This window comes from Homalodisca vitripennis, chromosome 5 (genome assembly GCF_021130785.1).
Source record: "Homalodisca vitripennis isolate AUS2020 chromosome 5, UT_GWSS_2.1, whole genome shotgun sequence".
Lineage (NCBI taxonomy): Eukaryota > Metazoa > Arthropoda > Insecta > Hemiptera > Cicadellidae > Homalodisca > Homalodisca vitripennis.
Genome location: NC_060211.1, coordinates 178,189,606 through 178,214,943, shown reverse-complemented (window position 1 = coordinate 178,214,943; position 25,338 = coordinate 178,189,606). Strand labels below are relative to the sequence as shown.

Here is a 25,338-nt window from a genome sequence, read left to right as displayed (position 1 = left end):
ATAACTGTCTTGACAATATTTTTGTAAATTCTCATAGAAATAATGTACTAAATTGTAGTATTTTAAATTTTCCATATTCGGACCATTGTGGTCTCACACTGAATTTGAATATCACTGATTTTACTTCACAAAACCAAACAATCATACCCTATAGTATGCCGTTTCTTAAAGTTATTTTAAATAAACAAAAAATCTCCAAGTTAACAGATAGATTGGGATGCTATGATTGGAATAATATTTTGAGCTCTCATGTTGTCGGTGCTCAGAATGTCTGTTCTGTCATTTTTTATATATTGACAAACAATATTAACCATCTCTCTAAACCAGTAAGAGTTAATTCCAACTGGTAAAAAAAGGAATAATGCCTGGTTCAATAACGTGTTAGCTGCTATGAAAAGTAGATTAATTTTCTTAGACGTCTTAGTATGAGGAATTCCATGTAATTAAACAAATATACAATTACTTGAAGAACCATTACAGAAAAAGTATTGAAGAAGCTAACATTAAATTTAATACAAATGTCATAGAAAGTAGTAGTAACAAATGCAGAGTGGCATGGAATATCATTAAAAGTAATAATAATGTTAGTACCGTAAGTTTAAAAACTCAGTAATATCCCCCGACACTTTTAATAATTACTTTTTGGATTCAGTGGAGACTATTAACCCTTTTAGCCCCGGCGTCCGATATATCGGACAGAGGTGGTCTAGCTAAAATGCCCAACGTCCGATATACCGGACGTCTCGATAATTTAATGTAGCTGGTTAATAATATGGTTATGTATAAATACGCTAAAAAAACAAATCATTCTGTAAAAGTACTTTTTAACTATTACATCTAAGAGTACACTTATTTGTGAACAATTTAAAACAAAAACCTAAAAGTTATCTTCAAAAATAAGAAAACTAGATGTATTTTTCCTCAATTCTGCACTACGGACCCTTATCGCCATGGGCTTTCTGGCAAGTCCATTGAAAAATGGCTGGGGTTAAAAGGGTTAAGGACAGAATAGGCACTGCCCCTTCTAACTCAGAGCAGCTGCTTGCATCTGTTGAGAAACCTGTTCCAAATGTACATTTTACCTGGAATATAATAACACCACTAGATGTAATTAATGCAAATAAGTGATTAAAAAACTCTAACAATTGTAATGATGTTTATCAAATGTCCAAAAGTCTCCTAAAACAAATCACTGATAACATATCTTTGCCACTATCCTGCTGCTGTAATCTTTGCCTGTTAGAAGGAATCTTTCCTGATGAATTCAAAATTGCAAGAATTAGTCCAATTTTTAAAAAGGGATGTAAAGATAAATCTGAAAGTTATAGACCCATTTCAGTTATTCCTGTAATATCAAAAACATTTGAGCTTTTGGTTTTTGATCAGCTAAGTGTCTATTTTGAGAAAAATAATCTTTTAAGTATTTCTCAATTTGGATTTAGAAAAGGTAAATCCACAGTAGATGCAATAGATAAGCTGGTGCACGAAGTGCTGCTAGCGTTTGAAAATAAGGTTTTTGCTCAGGCTACCTTTTGTGCCTGAGCAAAGCCTTTGATTGTGTAAATCACTCGGAATTACTGTTAAAACTTAAATACTACGGTGTTCAAAATTTGCAACTTGCATTTTTTAAATCTTATCTTTTTGAGTGGAAGCAGAAGGTTCTAGTGAATAGTGATTGGTCACAGGTACTTACAATTAAATATGGTATCCCCCAGGGATCGGTTTTAGGTCCTCTTCTCTTTTTAATTAGTATAAATGACCTTCCAGCTTTTATTGACTATAAATCAATCTTGTATGCAGATGATACTACTTTCCTCAACATTAATTCAAACATTGGTGAGCTTAATATCTTGGCACAAGGTGCTTTGGATAAGGCATCGGGTTGGTTTAAAGCAAACGGTTTTTCTTTTAAATGAACATAAAGCTCAAAACTTAATTTTTACTTTAAGAGCTATTGGTATTGATAATAATTTAGATAAATATTCAAATCAAGTAAGTTTCTAGGAGTTAATTTTGATAAAAATTTAACATGGGGTTCTCATATTGATTACATTACCTCAAAATTATCTAGGGTTATTTTTCTAATTAAAAAACTTACTAATTGTGTTGAAACAAATTATATTAGATCCGTTTTTTTTTTCTTAATTCTAATAAATTTTTAGATATGGTTTAATATTTTATGGAAACTAGAGCAGGATAGATGAAATATTAATTTTACAGATATGGTGTTAGTTTTTTGGAACATTGTAAACCTTTATTTATAAACTTAAAAATTCAAACTATTTTTAACTTATACATATATGACTTAGATTTGTATACTTTTCAATATCCTAACAAAATTAAGTATGCTGATCCAAGCTATAATATTCTTGATTGGAGTAAGGCAAGTAGGCTTACTACAATCAATTTCTGCAGAGTAAATAAAACCATTAGTAGCCACCAGGTTGTTTCACTACAAATTTACTACAAATTACGTAATTTAATAAATATATATCCTAAAAAAGTGTTTTGCAATAAATTTTATAATTTTAAAATTCCAAACAATTCTTTTTATTCTGTAGATGAATTTTTTCTGTATCCCATATTAATTTTTAATTATATAGCTAACTAAGGATAATTGTTTATATTTTATGGATGTGTTTACATATGTCTTATATTTTAGTACTTAAACATGTATTTATTTATTGACTTGGCTACTGGCTTTAAAGTGACTTTGTCAACGAGTGCAAAAACTTAATATGACAATAAATATTATTATTATTATTATTCGTAAACAACGCCTAGATTTTAATGAGCACTGGTTATTCAATAAGGAGCGAGGAATTAGGAACAACATTTAATTATTGTCCACTAGATAGCAGCTTGATAACAGGCCAAAAGTCATATGTCCCATTGACACTGTATGGACAGTTGAACCGCATTTCCAGGTGGAACTGAGTTAACAGAAAGTAAGTATACTTTGTATAGAACAAGTTTGAAAAGTTTCAGAGACCTACCGCAAGATCGAAGAACGTAACAGGCGAAATAGCCGAGCACTGCACGATTGGTCGCACAACTGTCCGGACAGTGGCCTGCAGTTTTGGCAAGGGATACGGTACTGTCCGGACAGTGGCCCGCAGCGAGCGTGTAAAAGGAAAACGATGATCTATAAGTGTAAGAAATGCTTTCCTTCTTCCGTTGTACAGCAAGTGAGACTTTGTTTGTTATGTTAATCCATTTCTCTTTCAATGAATTAATTTCTTTATTTTATTTTATTGGTGTTTAAAAATGCTAGATAAAATTGAAAATGTTACAATATCTTATGATTTATAAAAATTATATAATTCCAAAATATAAGACCAAGAAAGTCCTTCTTATACACAGATAATGACTATCTCTTAACTATCTTCACGATCTTTCAGCAAAACCAGACAATCCTGCTTACGTATTAGTATTCCACAACCCTTTTCATTTTTAATTTGTTCAATCTGAGGCCCAGTCACCTTTCATCCAAGAAGACCCTATTTGAAGCAACTAGGCCTAGATGACTATGAATTTAGAGAGCTAAACCAAAGTGACGTCCTACCTTGTATTTTACAATATACCTTGTAAATCTCACTAACAGTGGACCTAATCAGGCTCTTAACCAAAACAATGTAAGCTTAATTAGGCCTAAACCTAATAGCAAAGATGATCTAAGAGTAGCTATGTAAATGTTCAGTGTTTGAGATCAAAGTTTAACCTAATCTCACTTTTTACTGATAGTATCTACCCTGACATCCTGTGTTTGAGCGAACACTGGATGGTTAACAATGAGACAGACTGCTATAGTTGCATTGAACACCTCACCCTAAGGTCAGTCTACTGTCGTACCCATCACAAAAACGGGGGGTTTCTATATATGTTAAAAATAGCTTGAACACTTCGCCTATCGATCTGGGTAACATTACCAGTGACTTGAATATTGAACTTAGCTGTGTAGAGGTCAAAGAATTTCCCCTGTTAATTGCTGTTGTGTATCGTTCACCTTCTGGGGATCTGGACCACTTTATCAACAATTCGAACTCTGCCTTGTTCAGCTGTCCAGATTTGGCAAGCTTGTTATTATTGGTGGTGATTTTAACATACACTTAAATGTTAATTGCAACAAATCTAATACATTGGATTATCTTTTTAAAAGCCATGGCCTGTTTATTGCTTCTAGAGAGCCTACTAGAGGCCAGTATTCACTGAACTCAGTAGCCAGATCTTTAAATTTATGGGAATACTGTGTTGTAATTGGAGATCCAGTTATTGCAGACCACTCCCTAGTAATTGTGGATTTGAAACTAGATACAATGAACAATTCTGCCCAATCTCTATGGTACAATAGCTACTTAAGAACTAGTAGGACTGTCAATGACGCTATCTTATGTCTGCTTAAGATGGCAGTACAGGAAGTGAATTGGACTCAGGTCATTTGCGAAAAACACAGTGAAGATGCATTCAATGCTTTTTTTCTTTTGCCTTACCGCCATTTTTGATAGAATTTGCCCGGTATGAATGAGTAGACTTAATAATAAAAACGAAAACTCTCCTAAAGGTCCAAAGTTACAGAGGAAGTACACCTGGTACTACAGTCCTCAACTTGCTAATCTAAACAAAATTGTGATAGCCTTATATGACAGGATGAGAGTGGCTGTGGGAGCTGAGAGTGATAGGTTTTACTCCTTATACCTCAGAGCTAAAAAGATTTATCGGCAACAGGTGAATCTGGGAAAGAAGCAGGCCAACATGTTAAAAATTGAGAATGCTCATAACCGTTGCAAAGCAGCATGGGACTTGGTTAACCAAACAAACAAATGTAAACCAGCAATGAAGTGTACAGCCAGCCCAGACGAGTTTAACAACTTTATTCTCAATGAGGTGGACCGAACTGTCAGCTCAGTGATCCCAAGTGACGATTCTGTAAGAGACAGTCTTAACAAATTATCAAATGAAATAGGCCTATGTAACAACCTTGCCATATTTTATAAATGGTGCCCAAAACACCAGCCCTGATTATAAAAATAACTAAACAATTTAAGGACTCACCTAGCCCGGATCTGTATGGTATGAGTACAACTATGATTAAATTTATAATTAATGAGATAACCGATCCCTTGTCTGCTGTAATAAATTTGTGTCTAAGCCAAGGTATCTTCCCTGAGGTGCTCAAGATTTCTCAGACAGTTCCTATTTTCAAGAAGGGTAACCCTGAGTCAATATCAAGCTACAGGCCTATATCCCTGGTTCCTGCTTTGGCGAAGGTGTTTGAGACTGTCATGAAAACCAACTGGTCGACCACTTTGAACGCAACAACTTGTTCTCAGAGTCTCAGCACGGATTTCGTGGGGGTAGATCGACAGTGACTGCGACCAATCGTGCAGTGCTCGGCTATTTCGCCTGTTACGTTCTTCGATCTTGCGGTAGGTCTCTGAAACTTTTCAAACTTGTTCTATACAAAGTATACTTACTTTCTGTTAGCTCAGTTCCACCTGGAAATGCGGTTCAACTGTCCATACAGTGTCAATGGGACATATGACTTTTGGCCTGTTATCAAGCTGCTATCTAGTGCTATCACATGTTAGCTCGAGGATTCTCAACGCCTTTGAGGAAAGGGGCTCTACAGTTCTTATCCTCAGCACAACCTCAGCAAAGCTTTTGATTGTGTGTCACATGAAATGCTATTACAAAAGCTGGAGATCTATGGAGTTCAACAGGAGGTACTGCGACTACTACAGTCCTATCTGCAGAATCGTAAGCAGGTGATGTCAGTTAGGGGGGCCAACTGCATACCACTGCAAGTGTGCCACGGTGTTCCACAAGGATCTGTTATTGGGCCAATTCTGTTTTTGATCTTCATCAACAATATCAGCTTGCTTGGTGATTTAGTGTTATTTGCAGATGATACGACCATTCTATCTGGAGGTGATACTCCTGAATCTGCTGCTCTCCAAGCTGCCAACATCTTTGCCAGGGCTGAAGATTGGTTCTCAGCAAATAGGTTAAAGCTGAATACAGAATACGGACAAAACTCAAGAGATGTGCAACCTGACTCAAACAACTGGCCGGGGAACAAACACAACTAAACTTTTGGGTTTCAATCTCGACCCAAAGCTGTCTTGGAGTGCACATATTGAGACCGTGTACACGAAGTTGGCCCGTGTGACATTTTTGCTGCATAAACTGACTCTCCTTCTTACGATGGAGCATCTTGTCACCATCTATCATGGACTCTTCCATAACCACCTAAGCTACGGGCTGTTGATGTGGGGCCATGCGCCTGGCTGCTCACAGATGCTCCGGTTGCAGAAGAGGGCTGTGCGCATCATCTCTTTATCTGGGTACCTTGACCATTGTAAACCCATCTTTGCCAGACTGGGGATCTAGACTGTCTATAGCCAGTACATACTCAATAGAGGCCTCTTTTGATACTTCTATATATGGAAGTCGTCCAACTTGGTCTCTTTTCCTGCCAAACACCAGTTGTTGGGTTTTGTCTTCATTTACAACCAGGCTATTACTATGGCAGTATTGTATAGCCATATTTAATGCCACTGATGAACGGACATCGAGCATGTCAGGGAGCTTTTCACTGAGAAGGAGAACAGTAGCGTCTGCATACATCAGTGTTTCGTTATATTCCGCCAGATATTCTGGGTAGTAATTTGTTAACAAGATAAAACGTACAGGACCCAGCACAGAGCCTTGTGGGACACCTCTTATCACTGGTAGTGGTTTTGATGTCACTAATTTTGTTACTCCTTTCTCTGTGTGTTTTAGCTCAACTATTTGGGTTCTTCCTGTTAAAAAACTTTTGAACCAGTTTGCAGTAGTTCCATTTATACCCCATTCCCATTCATTTGAATGACTGGTCATATGGGCATCTAAGGTAATGAAATCACAGATATAGGCACTAAACTTCTAGCCCTACACCATGTGATATTATTTATATGTGACTGTCCAATATATGTGATTTTTCCTTCTACTATGCTATAGTGCATGAGACTTTTGTTTGTTATCTAGATTCATTTCTTTGCCACTTTGCTCCTGGTCGCCTCTTAATTAGGTGTTACTTACTTACAGTTAGGGATAATTGTATTTTTACTTTTGCAATACTGCTTATTCTATTCGTACTACACATTATTACTTTAATTTGTAAAATTTAAATTTTATAACCTAAGCATGTATTTTTATAATTCAATCTCACTAATCTAATTTATAGATTTGTATACTCTTTGCATGCATTAGTTATATTGTAAAAAAGAAATTAAATTTCATTTTACCTGTAGAGGCAAAGTATCGGCTATAATCTTTGTCATTGATTTCCAATCCACAGAGGGTATTGAGTAGGTCTAAAATTGCCATCAGCAGCTCTTCTGAAGAATATAAAAGAATAATTTAGGAAAATATAAAATTAAACAACTAAAACATATTTATAAATACAGCATATATCAATTTGAATGTTATTTATTTTCATAACAGCAATCTAAGTCTTCAAAATTAAAGTTATGATATTTGAACAAAATTATATAGGTAGTCAAATTTAAAGACTACCAGCATGGTTGTGTTTTTTAATGTTTTTAATAATTACAACCAAATATTATGCATATTAAAAGAGGTAATACAAATAAATTTTTGTATAATTACTAATTCTTTAACTCATTACAAAAACATTTGATGAAGAGTCTGCAATGTGATCTCTTTCTCAGGTGAATAACTAACCTAACACATAATTACAATCTAAGTTAAAATAAACAAATAATATCATTCATATATATATATATATATATTGAGCCAAGGTTACAAATTCTGATACTCATGAAGTTTAAAAAAAACTGGTAACATGAACCATAGAATCTGTGTAGGTAGATATAGTATTGTGTGTGAATATATTCAGTATAGTTTTGAGTGTACAATAGACTCAGTAAAAGTGTAACCTCTTTGTTTCTGCAATTTGGCAACACTGGACTTTTCAAACTGAATCTCTCTGTGGCTAACAAAGTAACAAGTGAGCGTGAATATCCATTTATTTATTTATGTATTTATTAAATATATACTAATGTACGACTACAATCTAGATTAAAGTAAACAAAACAAACCAAAACATTGTGACACACATAAGTCAGGAACAACAAGACCAGATTATAGTCATACAATAATTTAATCATTTGCCTGAAGAAGAGTGTTACTGAATTGTATTAATGAAACATAACAAATGGCCAGAAAAATCCTGTTTCCTTTACAATCCTTCTACTATCAAAAACCAACTTGAACAAAGTATGTGTTACTGTTGTCTCTATGTTAAGGAGAAGAAGAATAACCTTCCAGTCCGGTAAAGGTAAGCCTGCTCTTCCTATCCTGTTAAAATGTTATGTTAAATCTGGGTTTGCCCTCTACTAATGAAATCTTAAGACTCCTTAAGTTAGGGCTACCAATATATAAATGTGCCCATTGGTGCAAACAGCCAAAATGTTTTACAACCATCAAGGAAGCCTGCAAAGAGAATTGCAACTAAATCTTTAACCCTGGAAGTGTCAGTCAACCCATTTGGTGTCGATGAGGTTACTTCTAAAGTGCAATCGACACTAACGGGGTTGATTCGTAATATACTGATAAAATGCATATTACCGGTCACAGACCTTTAAATTATATATCAATCTATTGCTTATGAGTTGCTTTTAATGTTTAGTGGTCTTTGATGATCTTTTGTGCTGTATCTAGGTGGCAACCAGCTTAACTTTATAAGCTGTCATTGGGCTCGATCGTATCAGAGATTGCTGGTTGTAAACAAATCATTTCTTGTTTGTTCGGGAGTGCGTATACGTGATTTGTGTCCAGTTTTAATATAATTAGTTTAATTTTAAAACTAGTAATGGCTGATCCATGTAGATCTAGTGATATCTATAATATTCTCATGGAATCTGATGTACTGCCAGAAGAAGCAAGTGACTCAGAGTGAGAAAACCAAAAACCTAGTGTAAATATATTTTGTTTTTTTTTTTCAATTCTAAAATAATTAAAAACTGTTTTATATATTGCTCTATATCATCAAACATAAAAAAAGGCAAGAAACATATTGAATATTTGTTTGATAGCACTTATTTCATTGTGTTGCCTAGCAACTGAAAAATGGCAAATTTGCACTTTTCTATATAAACATAATTAACTGTTATCACTTTTTTTATTTTTTAACCAATACAACTATATACTTTTGTGTTTATAACTAAATTTGCTACAATTTGGCTATCCTACATGTTCTATTCATCTTAAATTTTTGTAAGATGAGGATAGTTTTATGTAACATAATTTTTTCACACATAAAATTATAGTCACGATACATGGCATAATTTTTTTATTTTTAAAAATTTCCTATTAAAACTTATTTAGTTTTATTCTCCGTTTTATAACAAAAACATTGATGTATAACACTTTATACTTAAATAAGAAAACCGTGTTTTATGAATTTTACCGTGAGAGCCTTCAAATTGCATAAAAGTGCCAGAAATTCTGATAGACACTTCCAGGGTTAACTGTGCAGAACTATTTTAGAGTCTAGGCCTAAATTTATGTCAAATAAGAAATGCCTCAAAAACAAGATATGCATGTAACAACAGTTTAACCCTACAACTGGCAGTCGCCTGATTATCAGTCGATATTAATGTTTCTGTAGTGGCAGTCGCCTGAAAATCAGTCGATTTGACACGGCCCGTTTGACATCTTTTATAATCAATACACGAACTAAACTGCAATGATTCATATACCACTGGAATCAGAAATAGTTGCTGATTTGATCGATGTATTTTGTTTTGTTTTGTATGCCATGATTTAAGTATGACATATTGAAAACGAGAGTTGTTTGTAAACAGTCGGCCATTGTTTGTTGTATTGTTACCCCGGTCGCGTTATTCTTGTCCATCTAAAAACGTAAGTTTATTACATGAAATAAGTGTTTTTATGTAATAAGTGTGTTTATTTATGCGTATAAATTCTCGTATTTGTGTTTTATCAGTTTATTTTGTCATGTTATGAAGAAATATATGTGAAAAAATATATTAGTGAGATTTTGTGTTCTAGGCTATGTGCAGTGTTATGATAGTTTTAGTTAGCTTTAGGATCATTTTCATATGCGATGATCATGATATAAAGCTTCTTTATTTATTTTTATAGGCTTACTTTTAACGTATTTTATGAATTTTTCGAGTAATAATTAAGGTTTTGATGAATTTTTTGTAACACAGTCGTATCCATAGCAACGAATTTAGCCGTATTGTACTATCTTCAGATTAGAGTATTTCATAATTGTTTTTAATTTAAAAAAGTGTAGTAAACTATACATTTTCTAAAACTATAAAACATTTTCAACATTTTGGGTATTTTGGAAATTTTTTTTTCACACAATATGTCTTTTAAAGGTGCACCCCCACCACTTTTACATACCTTTTTTATTTTTTGAAAACAAACTTAGTAAAAAAAGTGATAAATTTCTTATATTTTTGGGTTTTTATTTCTATGAATAAAAAGTAAATTTTTCTTGTGAAAACAGTGATATATAATACATATAGGTTTATAATCAAATTATATTTTAAAAAAAAATAAAAACCAATACTACTGCAAAAACACCTCAAAATGGCCTGCCACTTGAGGAAATTTCAACTGCCAGCTCGAGGGTTAAGTAACACCTTTCAACTTTTGTTGGACATCAATTTTGTTGTTTCAAAGGAGCACGGCCATAAATTCTAAAAAGTTTTATGTCAGTTGCTCACTAACCATTAAGTGAACTGGAGAGAATAAACGCCAAGGAAGAGCAAAGGTGACCAGAGACAACCTGGCGCTCAAGCCAGTGCTGGTCTGCCACAAGAGTAGCATCACCTCGCAACAGGTCCCAGGTAAAGCTTTGCAGACAGCGACTCAACTGTACCAGAGTCTGTGGGTCCGGACAAGTGAGCAACTGTAGCAGCATCCCGTGTAGCTGGGTGTCCTCACTGACCACTGTCCTGGCCTCCCGCACACAGCACATGTTGCCCACAATGCCCACTAGGATCTCCTGTCAACATTTCATATCTAGCATTTAGGGTCTGACGGGTACTTTGTAAACTTTGTCATTTACGAGCAACTGTAGCAGCATACTGTGTAGCTGGGTGTCCTCACTGACCACTGCCCTGGCCTCCCGCACACAGCACATGTTGCCCACAATGCCCACTAGGATCTCCTGTCAACATTTCATATCTAGCATTTTAGGTCTGACGGGTACTTTGTAAACTTTGTCATTTACGAGCAACTGTAGCAGCATACTGTGTAGCTGGGTGTCCTCACTGACCACTGTCCTGGCCTCCCGCACACAGCACATGTTGCCCACAATGCCCACTAGGATCTCCTGTCAACATTTCATATCTAGCATTTTAGGGTCTGACGGGTACTTTGTAAACTTTGTCATTTACGAGCAACTGTAGCAGCATACTGTGTAGCTGGGTGTCCTCACTGACCACTGTCCTGGCCTCCCGCACACAGCACATGTTGCCCACAATGCCCACTAGGATCTCCTGTCAACATTTCATATCTAGCATTTTAGGTCTGACGGGTACTTTGTAAACTTTGTCATTTACGAGCAACTGTAGCAGCATACTGTGTAGCTGGGTGTTCTCACTGACCACTGTCCTGGCCTCCCGCACACAGCACATGTTGCCCACAATGCCCACTAGGATCTCCTGTCAACATTTCATATCTAGCATTTTAGGTCTGACAGTTCTCACTGACCACTGTCCTGGCCTCCCGCACACAGCACATGTTGCCCACAATGCCCACTACGATCTCCTGTCAACATTTCATATGTAACATTGAGGGTCTGACGGGTACTTTGTAAACCTTGTCATTTATCCGTACATATAATAAATCTTGTTAGTCATAGAGACTTGAAACTCAGTCCAAGGAAAACCTCTATTGATTTTGGGCCACCAAGGTCAAAGGGCAGCAAATTTGCAAGCATATCAACATTTTTACACTTGTCTTAAGGGTAAACATGATAGCAATGAGGAAACACTTAATAACAGTAATGAAAAGCTAACTAAACCAACAACAAGGTCAAAGGGCAGGAAATTTGCAAGTATATCAGAATTTTTTACTGGTCTTAAGAGTACTGATGGATTATTTAGACGTGAAACGGGCCCAGGTTGCGTAGAGGACAAATGTTGTACGCAGCGTGGCCCAGGTGGCTCAACCGACAGCGCGGTTCTGTCTGGTCCACGAGGGTAGTATGTATCAGTGAGACCAAAAACATAAATCTCAGTAGTTACTATGGACACCTCACGTGCTTGGTTTCGAAAACGGTAAAAAAACCAACTATCCATAGCCAAGCAATTGAAATAATATACAACGCCTACAATTATATAGTAAAACAGTGTCCCGGAATGTCAGGAAAGCAGCTGAGATGTAAAGTGGTGATGCTTGTGGAAAATCATCAAGCACTATGTATAGAGTTTTAAAAGAAAGTAAATATTCACTACTCCTCATAAAAAAACCAAGGAAAAAGGCGAAAAATGATTTGGATGATCTTAATAAATGACAAGAGTAATAAAAGAATTTTCGTAACAGAAGATGATAGGCCAAAACTAAAGGAAATTTTAAGGGTAATGAAAGAAAGAATACATTATGAAGGATGTGTATCTAGTTTACAAAACATTATTTTTCAACTTTCCACTTTTTTCAAGTGGAAGTGGGCAGAAAATAATAGGAAACTTCTAATAGTAAAATCAGATATTCAGAATATGAGATTGAATTATTTAAGGGCAATTCAAGATTTTCATGAAGCAGGTCATAACATTGTATATATGAATGAAACATACTTTCACAGCTCTTCTGCGGTCTCTACAACTTGGACAGAAAGCGAAACTAAGGGTTTAAAGTACCCAGTAAGTAAAGGGAAATAAGTGATTGTTCTCCATGCTGGTGGGGAAGGAGGGTTCGTCTTTAATAAGGACATGTTTGAATTTGGAAAAGACAGGCGATTCTCACCAAGATATGAATTTTAAAAACTGTAAGAAATGGATTGGAGAAAAGCTCTTCCCAAATCTGGAGACGAATAGTGTTTTAGTTATTGACAACACACCCTGCTATAATGTACAGTTAAATACGGCACCAACATCGTTAAATATAAAAAATTATATATATGATCAAGAATTAGCTAAGAAAAATATTAGTCACAATTCAGTCATGTTAAAACCTGAACTCTATAACCAAATAAAACGTAATAAGTCATTGTTTAAACATTACAAAATAGACCATATATTACAAGAAGCAGGCCTCCATGTTGTAAGATTACCCATATACCATCCTGACCTCAACCCATTAGAAATTATACGGGCCACAGTAAAAGAGTACATAAAAAAGAAAAATATTCAATTTTCAGGTGAAGGAAAAATATTTATGGCGTGGAAGGATCATCGTTGATGTCAGATTTATTATTAGCTTGGGGGAAGACAATGAAAGCGAGCTCAGTGTCAGTGACAGCGAAGGAAGTGATGCTGATTGCCCCGGCAACGAACAACGAATCAGTCACAGAGAGATTTTTTTATTAGCTTGGGGGAAGATGACGAAAGTGAGCTCAGTGTCATTGACAGCGAAGGAAGTGATGCTGATTGCCCCAGCAACGAACAACGAATCATCGATGATGTCACGGAGAGATTTATTATTAGCTTGGGGGAAGACAATGAAAGTGAGCTCAGTGTCAGTGACAGCGAAGGAAGTGATGCTGATTGCTCCAGCAATGAACAACGAATTATCAATGACAATGATTGCATGACTGGGATAATATTTAATTTTCTTAATGGGCAATGTCTTGGAGTCATGTAATGTTAAAGGAGTACAATGAAAGTCTAGGCGTGCATCAGCCCAATGCCTGCAAGTGCTAGTAGCCTACCAGATGCACCTGCCGTCCCACTCCTCTTACCCACCCTACCCACACTTCCCCTCACCACTACATGCGCAAACCGTTTCACATCAAAATAATCCATCTGTAAACATGATGGCAACAAGGAAACATTTAATAACAGTAATGAAAAGGTAACTAAACTGAAATGTTTTTATAGGAAGTTAAAATTTTTAAGAATATTTCTTAAATGATTAATATATTACATACATATATTTTTCAACTTATAAATTCTAGATCGTATTTAAAAAATTTATTTTGGTAAAACAATTATTTCTTGCAAACCTACTGTTCAAGAAAAAAATTTTTTCTTCTGTGATTTCTAATGTTTTATTTATGAATGTTATTTACTGCTATATGGTAAAATGGTGTATTATTACAGTGAAATATAATACATAATTTCATATTGCTTTTATAAGTCAAATAAAATTATTTTGGTTTGAATCTTATAACAAGTGAATATTGATGTTTCCAAAAATATCTCTATTATTTAAGCATCATCGATCCACAGTTACTTTTTTTACTGTTTTCCCCCTCAGATACAGTTAATTTTAAATGCCTATTTTGTTTTAAAGTCAGGCAATCCTTTGATGTAATGTTTTGATTTTCCTTTTTACTATCGGAGATGATTCTATTTGGTTTGGTTTGTTGTTGAAGGAGGTTTGGTAAACTCCTCCTGTGTCACCTGATAATGTTCTGTCTTTAGGCTTTATTGTAAACAGTCTCAGTAAGGTTAAGTTTTTTTATCAAAGGAGGTTTGCTGGCTCCTCCTGTTTCATCAACTGGTGGTGATGTCTTTTGGATCTCTTCTGTAAAATTCAATTCAGGTTCTGATTTTTTTATCAAAGGAGGTTTTGCTGGCTCCTCCTGTTTCATCAACTGGTGGTGATGTCTTTTGGATCCCTTCTGTAAAATTCAATTCAGGTTCTGATTTTTTATCAAAGGAAGTATGCTTGGATCCTCCTATGTCATTAACTGATAAAGTTTGGTCTTAGGGTCCTGCATTAAAGGTTTCAATCAGGTTCAAATTCCTATTATTTGAGAATTCTCTATCTCTTCCTATGTAATCTCTTCTTAATAATCTGTGAGAGTTTCGTTCAGTCTGCAGGTGGTACAAGGAGGTTTAGGAGCCAGTATGCGAGTTTTCATAGGATGATGTAGAATATTTACAGACTAAACGGATTTGGTGACCAGTAGTCTTGCACTGTTAATGTGATTTGTTTGAATGTAAGTAGCTTCAGCATCTGATTTTCTTGCAGTGTGAATCCAGTCGTTCCAGATTTCATTCACATCGCCATTATCAGAAGTGTCCATTGACTTACTTTTTTACACATAATATTTTATTTTTTGTTGGAACAACTGTAGTTCGTTTTGTTTTCCATGAGCTCTCTTTTCAGCACCTCGATTCTCTTTCTCCCTAAACAGTCTGTATTCTACATTCAGAATTGTTTTTACCAGTTTTTAATACTGCATCCAAGAATATTACTTGATTATTTTGTCTCTTAAGTGATTTTTCTTGTAATACCAACAGTTTTTCAGTTATTGATAATACTGTTTTGAATTCATCCTTTGAATTTTGAAATGTTGCCATAATAAAGTTTAATTTAATTTCATAACTAATGCATTTTTATCACTGTGTTTGCCAGAATTTTGATCCTGCTTTTTCATAATGGGTTTCTCTTAGTCATAGTGCTTACTGTAGAAGAATAGTGCTTCTACAGTAAAACTAAATACTAATATTAATTTTAAAATATAAATAAAAAAATGGTAATATTGGTTTATTTAAATAATAAAACTTACATTTTAACAATTTATCTTCAATTCTTCTTTAAATTAATTAATTGTTTTTTTTAATTTAAATGTTCCTCAAAAGATAATCCTTAATGTTTCATGACTCTCAAAGATTTTTTTGTAGGACCAACAGCCTATCTAAATTGCTTATACCGTAAGCTAAATGTGAGTGGATCAATAAGAAATATATTAATTTCAGTGTATTTAATTTACTAATTTTGCCATTTGTCGCAATGCATATAGATGAAAAAGAAATATAATTAGATTTATCTGAACTTAATAAAAGATTATTTTTCACCAAAAAATCCTTAATCCTACTTAGACCTATATATGATAAAATTTCAATATTCTCAAGTTTCTGGCCAAAAAATAAAAAAACATTTGAATCATCAGCATACAGACATACGGCACCATCCAACCCCTCTATCACCCCTGGCAAACCCCCTATATAACATAAAAATAATAGAGATCCCAGGATAGACCCCTGGGGCATATCATGCCGCAGTGTCTGCAGCTGATGAGCCCTTATATAATGACTTTTATTGTGAAAAATTGTTTCTTCTATTTCTAAGTATTGTTTTCTGTTTATTAAATAGGAATCAAACCATGTTTGCTCCTTTCCATATATACCTAATCTGTTTAATTTCCTTATTAACTTTAAATGACAGACACTATCAAATGCTGTGGTAAGATCTAAAAAAATTCCAATTACTTTTTCTCTTCTGTCAACTGAATCAATAATGGATTGGATAAATTCTATAGCGACCGTTATTGTTGTTTTTCATGACGTTTTTTTTTTCTTTCTCCATTAGTTCAGTGAACTCATCAATCAAAGTTTCCTTGCCCTTAAATTTATTTTCCAGATATTTTTTAAACTTACAATTCACTGTGAAAGGCTTCAATTATGTTATCAGCGTTTTTGTCTTTTAGAGTGTTTTCCCTAATTTCTTAAGTTAAATGTGGTCATTTTAATGACAAAGCTTCATCTGCTTCAACCAAAGCACTTTGAAAACTGGGATTTGATATTTTAGAAATTTCATACGTGGATTAGTTTTTAAAAGGTCTTTTTTCAATGCACGTGGTATCTTACATGTCTTAAGGATTTCAATGTTTTTAATATACGCTGGCCAGGGAGAGTGGCCCATGAGTTTAGTAAAAACTACTTACATACTTTAAACATTTCGTTCAGCAATAACTTGCAGTCTAATGTCAATGATATTATTTCACAATGTCCCAATTTGAATGAAATAGTAGCATATGTCTAATGGCTTTTGGAATGTTTCACTACTGAATACAAACATTGCTGTAACAATATTGCATGGATGTAGCCTTGTCTGAAGACTCTCAAGTCTCTAAATAATAAACATATTAAAGTGCCCACATTCTGAGATCTTATATTCAGATGGGCAATTTTAAGGTGTGAGGCATATCCAGTTATCAATTAATCCTAAACCTATGATTAAAAATAACTTTAATTCCTGACTCGAGACTCAAAGCCGCCCCCCAATCACACAGAGGGGTGGTGGTGCTGCAGAGTACCCAACACTGCAAAGTCAGTCAACTATACTAATCCTGAATCCTGTAAATTCCTATTTGAAACACTTGTTATATTGCACTAAGATTAAGTAGATTTTAATAGCCTAGAGATTTACCAAGATACTAACCAGAAGTCGTGGGTTGGATGAAGATTGTATTAAGGTAGCTAGGATGTTGAGGCAGTCATGTTTCATGAGAAAATAAACAACAGCTGGAGTAGCAGTCATGTCCCATAACACACACAGGTCTGATTCTAAATCTTCTGACCACTTATCCTCTTGATACTGAAATTAATTACGATAAGAATAAGCAAACACTATGAACTTGCATAGCATATCAAAGTCAAACAAATTGAATATATCAAACACATGGGTCACATGCACAGAGGTCATCACTCTTCTTCACATGCACAAGTCAACGTGTCTAAAGCATACTTAGTCTTCCCTCTAAGAGCAACGCACATACACCAGGGAAGTATTTTGTCCTACACTTCTTTATTCAAATTATTTCTGGCCAGACTGAGCTAAACTAACAGACTTCCCTTATACTATAATGTTCTCTCAGCTTTTTTCCTTTAATCTCCTACTATAGGATCAACTGTCACACAGAAAACTATGATACCTCCTATTCTCTTTAACTTTTCTTTCATACCGAGATGAATCTGCATATATTGAAACCTCCAGTCAAGAGAGTTTGATCAAAAATATACATAAAATCTGGAAAGTGAAAAACCCCCAGTTTAATTCAGCCTTCTACAAGTAAAGAGAAATGTTGCTTAGCTTAGACACATCTGCACTACTCATGAGAACACACATTAATATGAAAAAGGAACACACACAATCAAATCTAAGGATTCCCGAGTCCTCATAATGTGTGCATAAGTTCAGAAATCATAGATAAAGCTAAAAAGGGTCATTTCGACCTAAAAAGCTGATTATTTCAAATAGATAAGGGAGGTGAAAGATCAAGTTCCTTCTCTACGTTTACTATGCATATGTGCAAAACTACCTCATGTATGGCACCTAACTTTGGAGAAATTTCTATGCTGCTTAAAAACTATTTGTACTGCAGAAAAGAGTGTTAAAAGTAATGTAAGTAAGTGGTTCATCTTCTAATGCACATTAAAGCTCAGTTAAAAAGGTTAAACATACTTATCTTACTTTCCATAAATGTTTATCAATCCTCTTTGGAAACAGAACACAAAGAGTAGTTATTTGTCCCAAAAGCAGTTTTAGATATCAGGGTAAAAAGCTATACCAGTCCATCTTAGGTCACTTGCATGCATCTCTACAGTATTGAAAAGGTTTTTAACTTGCACTCCTGAACCTACTATTATCCTATTTATTGACAATGTCATTTATCATTTTATGTGGAACAGCAATAAACTTCGAGATTCTTGAGACACAAAGGTTTCCTAGAAGAGGTATGAGCTCAACTGACGGTTGAAAGATGTGCAACACAAATACTTGTCCTACACAGATAAATCTCCATCATGCTAATTCAATTTTGGTAAGAAGGTTTACCTCAACAGGACTGGATATTGCCATAATTCAGGAAACCTGGGTTAATAAAGCAATCATGAGAGGCTTTACACCTCAGGTAGTTAACTAAGAATGACCAAAAACCTAAAAGCGTATCTCATCGGTATTATTAGTTTCAAATTAATGAAAATAATAATTTACTATTAGGATTTGGTAACAGTGGCAGCAGAAAATGTAACCTTCAAGGGAATACACAGGAAGTCTTCACCTAAGCCTATATCCCAAATCCTTCTACATGTCCACCAATTAAAAGTATAAAGACTTTTGGACTAACAATGTTAAATTTAGCTCGATTTCACCTTCCTCTAAATGCAGTGTTTGGATTCTAATGCTGTTACAGACTTGAATTAAGACTGAAATATCACCAACAATTAAATTCACAAAACACGCTAGACTCCCAAGATGTACGTGTTGGAGGTTGTTATACCAACCCTTTCCTTAGGCAACTAACTCATCACCGACACCCTTGATTGGCTTCCGACTATCCAATCACAGGGCTATAGAAATTAAGTGTCAACTAAACAACCCGTATTATTGTAATCCCGTTATCAAAGTCAACATGCAGAAAAACTGCTGTCTTACTGTATCATTCTTACATTTGCAGACTCTTTCTTGAGAAATTACATAAATAATTTTATCTATATTTTAACAAAACCATTTAAATTGTAAAATATTTTTGTATATAATTTCTACATAAATATTTAGTAGTTAAATTTTAATTTGCTTATATAGCAAATGCTACAATTGGCATTCTCATTGTTTCACCAGGCACACAATGAAGTGCACTACAGTGTTACTGACTCAATCTCTAAGCACGGTGGAGCAACCTATGACAGATCGGCAATAAAAGTCATGTAATACAGTCTCATTCCTACCAATGAAACTCGCCACCACCAAGTGTCAGCATCAAAATAAATTTAATAGGGAAAAGATCAATAAATTAATATTGAAATAAATTTTAATAATGAAATTATAACAAATTACAACAGAACTTCGTATTTTATAAACAGACATATTAATAAATCTTCACCGTATTGGCGTGGGTTTGAGATTAAAAGTGGAAAGGACCTTCTTCTGTCAGTCCCCTCTCTCGACCTTCATCTTTTTCCTGTCTCGATTGGCACCTGAACTGTTAACACGTAATAATAGAAGCACATGAAAATCATTAAATTTGTGTTAATATTTATTCGTTTTTTTTGTGAAGTAAAGAACTAAATATATATATATAAATATATATAAAATGTTATTGCTCCACATTATAGGGTTATCTTTATGTTAGAATAAAGGTGAACTAAAACCATTTTTTTGAAAATTAATTTTATCTCAAACACGTGTTTTGGTATAAACCATCTGCAGTGTGTACATTAACCTCTATGGGTTTTAGTTCACCATTAATTATTCTAATATATATATATAAGTATAAAAGAAAACAAAACACGTTTATTCAACTCGAAATGCTTAATATTTTGTTACTTTTCAGTAACATTATCAAAAGCATGTATAAAATAAAATATAAACAAAAAATATAAGAATGAAGGTTACAAAAACATTGCAAACAACAAAAACATATGGCATCAAAACAAGTAAATTAAACATGTAACCTTTCCTAAACACAGAGATATATAAAATGTTTGAATAATAAATTTAAATTAACTGTGTTTCAAATTTAATCCAACTGGTGATTTTGATTGAAGAGCCATTATGTTATACATTCCAACACATACGAAACACACACATCTATCTAATGTTATCTAATGTTATATGAGATATTAATAACTAGTATTTATAAAGTGAACTATTGTTTTATTAATAAAACTTGAGCAACCACAATCACGTGCAACCAAAATCCAACGGCGTCATGATCTGATTACCTTGGTGGCCAGTATATAGAATCACCAAGACCATTTCTTTGGATGTTGATTAAAGCAAGTGGAAACAATTTTTCAAAAATTTGGTGACGCACTATCACGTTGGAAGTACAGTTGGCGTCGAGTTGCAAGAGGAGCATCTTCAGGCAATGTCGGTATAATTGTTCTTGAAGAAACTGTGAGTATGTCTAACCTGTTAAGCGGTCTTGAAAAATAAATGGACCAATCAGCTGATCATGAATAATACCACACCATACGTTAATGCTAAAACGCTGTTGAAAGTTACCTTCCATCGCTGCACTTCTGCTCATGAATGTTGGTTTCGTAAATTGTTAATACCATCATGAGTGAACTGTGACTAATTGGTAAATAAAATATACTTAACAAGTCTGACAATGAGTATTTAACGAACTGCAGTACTCCAAGTGATGGGCATTGTTTTCTGAATGTAAATGCTGTATTTTTGTTTATGGTAGGGATAGCCTGTATTACTGAGTCTCCATACTTTAATTTGCGTAACACTGAACCGCTTAGAAATACGTCTTGTACAAATAACAGGCCTATGTTCAACATCAGCTACATTTTTCTCTAAAATAACATCATGCTGGAAAGAGCGCTCATACTGGAACTTTGCACTTGGAAGTGATCCCATAACATAAGAAAGCTGTAATTGTTCTAGCATTTGGAATTCTGCGGTAAGGGTAACCTTGGTTGTATTCTTCATCAGCGGCCATAGCACTGCCTTCACATACACCATAAATAAACACTAGATTGGCGTATTCTTCACTTTTAAATAAGAGGGGCATTATTACTCCAATAATTCACTAACTATTACAAACAAAACAATACTTACACAGACTGAAACTCAATACTACGAACAGAATAATACGCACATGGACTGAAACTCAGTTGTTAGCTCTCAAAATCACTTAACCCTTTGCACTCGGATGGGCCATTTAGGTGGCCGACGACGTCGTTTCTGTGCCAGCTCTATATTGATTCATGACCGTTCGTCTTCTCAGGTCTGGTAGGCCACTATAGTGGCAGCCGCCATTGTTGTATTCAGATCGGAGCAGTTTGTGTTTGGTTTTGTCTGTGAGGTCGGATGGGGCCACTCTGGTGACCACTAGTGATTTCCCTACGCGCTAAGTAGGGCCACTCTGGTGGCCATTCCAACATATTTATTTATTTCTTTTTTTTTAAACAATATCCAGTTACTATGGTAACAAAGGTATATTTTGGAACTTTTGAAGAACAGTTGGGGAACACTGATTATATTTATAATTTCTTCCGTTTACGAAAAAAAAAACTTTTTAAACACATGATGTCAACGGCCAGCCATGCCATTACTTCAATGCTTGTTGCTTACTACTTCGTTCCTGCATCTGTTATGTGTTTATTCAGCTGTTTTGAGTGATTACTGTGACTATTTGAAAAGTGTGATTTAAGTACCTAGTTTACCTTTAGTAATACCTTATTTTTTACATCATATAAAGGTAGGGTAATCTAAAAATTGTACTATATTACCGAAGACATTACACCACATGTATAACCTTAGTATCTTGGTTATATGGTTAGGTTTTTAGCAAATGAGGCTGTCTATGTGTGTTTATTAATATCAAAATGACTAACAAAAATGTTTATGTAGACAAATCTGACGATCTTAGAGAATTGCTTGATGAGTATATTTCTAATAGCGATTCTAATCATGAAAGCGATGTTGATTCTAACATTGGAGAACAATTTGATGAATTCAGACGAAAGTGAAATAGATCAAATAAATGATACTTTGCCGGAAAGCCCAATTGATCAGGATCCAGATAATGTTTATCTAGATGGGCCCGATTATGAAATAGAACATGAAGACCCCTTTTGATATTGAAAATGTAAATGAACACGGCAGTGAGAACAACAATGAAAATGGACCTGATTCTACTAACGAAGATGGAGATTTTAAATGAAAACGAAGGTGAAATAGATGATGCAGGTTGGAGGGAAATGGAATGACAATGATGTGGGGTTTGAAAAATTTAGATTTGTACTCAACAATGGCTTTTAAACCACCTCAAGGCCAAACCCCTCAAACTGAACTTGATTTTTAACATTATTTCTTACAGATGAACTAATTAATGAAACCAACCGGTACGCCACAGAAAAAAATTCAAAAAAATACCCCATTGCGGAAAAAATCAACTTGGTGGAACTGGACAGAAGTGACAAATAAAGAAATGAAAGTCCTTTTTCGGGGTACTAATTAACATGGGACTAAATCCTAACCCAGAATTGGATGACTATTTTTCTTCTAATATTGTAGATTACCAGCCTTTTTTTAAGAAACACTTTTTCTAAAGGAAGGTTTAAACAGATTTTTTGGAACCTTCATGTACATCCTCCCCATTAGTAGTGGTCCCATAAGAGGACCCTAACACGCTCTTGAAAAGTGCGAAAAGTAGTGCAATATTTGGATAAAATGTATAGAAAATATTATGTTTCCACAGCACAAGATCAGCGTGGATGAGAGTACCGTTGCCTTTAAAGGCAGAGTACATTTTAAAGTCTATAACAAGGATAAACCCATAAAATGGGGGTATAAAGATTTTTGTTATCGCAGAAGCAAGCACCGGCTATATTTGTGGCTAGAACCTTACTTAGGTTAAGACAACTACAGAAACTCTGATTAGGCCAGATTTGCTTGTAACAAGCAGAATAGTGCTACACTTGGTGAAGAAACTGGAAGACGATTACGGCAGTGTACAAGGCTTTCATATTTTTACAGATCGCTATTACACCAGTGTAGAACTGGCATCTGCACTTCATCAAATGAAAGTACACTTGACAGGTACAATAATGCGTAATCGCAAAGGGTTACCCACAAAAAATCAGATCTTCTAAAAAAAACACAGAAAAGTAATCTAAAAAAAGGAGATATGAAAGTATACAGAAAGAAAATAAATTTTCCTATTGTACACTGGAAAGACACAAATGACGTGACTGTTCTTAGCACTTTGTATGATGCCTCTGTACAAACAGTTAGACGTGTCAAGAAAGGGGGAGCCGTTGTCAGTGTAAATAAACCAAAGTCTGTTTGTAAATATAATGAATCGATGGGTGGTGTCGACCTGACAGACCATTATATTTCAAGTTACCCATTTCATCCGCAAGTCACTAAAATGGTGGAGGAAGGTTTTTTTTTGGTTGTTTGAAACAGCCATTGTAAATGCTTACATTCTGTTCACAAAGAATAGACCAGAAAATGCCAAAGTCCGACAAAGAGTTTTCAGGAAAAATCTGGTAAAGCAATTAGTGGGGGACAAACAAAATAAAAACAAAAGAAGCAGGCCACCCAGCATTGAACAAGAAAGAACGTTTGAATGGCAAGCTTCATGTATTGATGCCTCTTGAAGGTAAAAAATTGAAGGACTGTATTGTTTGCAGTGGACGAGGGTGAAGGTTCGTCAAGGAAACGAACAAAATTAATATGTGATACTTGTGAGAGTAAACCAGGGACTTTGTGTTGGACTTTGTTTTTCAAAAATATCATACAGAAAAAGACTTCAAAAATTATTTTGTGTCAACAGCAACAAAAAATTATATGTATTTTTGTATGTTATTACATAATTTTTTGCATTTTCAATGTTTTTTATTAATATTAATTAATACTAATATTGTATTATATTCCAAAGAAAATCAGAAAACTAAAAAAATAGATACCTTAAGTTGTTAAATGAATTAAAACAATGTAATTTAAATTTATTATTGGCCTTTTAATTATTAAAAAACCCAAGGTGATTCACAATTGTATTAGATAAGCAAAAATACGTTCCAACCTGGCAAAGCACAATGGGAGTTTAACTAACCGAGCAGAGAGCAAAGCGGCCATTGGCACAATAGTGGCCGTGCCGACTGCACAGGACAATGAGGTTAGTTCATCAATCGAGCTGCCACGGAAACAGCTGTGGGCAGTAAAGTGGCCCATCCAACTTGAGAGGACAATCATTAAAACACCCATCCGATGGCAAAGGGTTCAATTCTACAATTTAAATCATATCAATGTTGAACAGCTGTTTATTGTATTGCCAACTTATGAAATAAAAATTTCCTGCAAATTATCATTGTGTTTTTAAATCAGATTAAATCAACCCATTCATTATGTTGAAGCACAGAAGCACTTGAAAGCATTGCTAAAATCAATCTAGTCTATTAAATAATTTTTCAATTAAGCATTGAAATTTACAATTTCTCAATGGGAATTGAATTTGTTTAATGAATAATGAACAAAGTTAGTCAGTAAAATGTAAAAGGCGTGTTATACTGTTATGAATTAAAATTCATTTAATCAAACATCTACTCGCTTTCTGTGTTTCTCAGTGAAATAACAAAGTTATTCTTGCCCAGACATAAAAAATGTGTTTCTTCACTCTGTTTTTTGCATTTGACACTGGTTTTCTCACAAACTACTTAACTTACAGTTCTGGGACCTTTTTTATTCCATTTATCAGGTCAAAAGCCATAAGAAATTATTGAATTTGCCCTTTAATCTACTTCACCAGAATTTCCGGAAGACCTCATTTACATGGTAAGCTGAAATCCGGACAAAATCTTTTACTAGCAGTTGAAAATTTACAACAGTTGATTTTTCAAAACTTTTTGTGATATTAATATTGTTAATTGATATTTG

The 25,338-nt window shown here is 34.5% G+C and overlaps 1 protein-coding gene across 2 annotated transcripts in view; it reads right to left on the bottom strand.

Annotated features, from left to right (window-relative positions):
* The window catches only part of LOC124363237 (protein saal1), a 104,782-nt gene that overhangs the window by 49,328 nt on the left and 30,116 nt on the right, over positions 1-25,338 (bottom strand). Inside the window, exons 2-5 of one of the 2 annotated variants that reach the window (XM_046818409.1) lie at positions 19,823-19,921; positions 17,380-17,535; positions 10,771-11,047; positions 7,287-7,379 (exon numbers count right to left, since the gene is read on the bottom strand). In XM_046818409.1, coding sequence (XP_046674365.1) covers positions 7,287-7,379; positions 10,771-11,047; positions 17,380-17,478 — 469 coding nt within the window. In that variant the 5' untranslated portion in view covers positions 17,479-17,535; positions 19,823-19,921. The remainder of the gene's footprint in view (positions 1-7,286; positions 7,380-10,770; positions 11,048-17,379; positions 17,536-19,822; positions 19,922-25,338) is intronic. The other variant, XM_046818408.1, reaches the window with a different exon arrangement.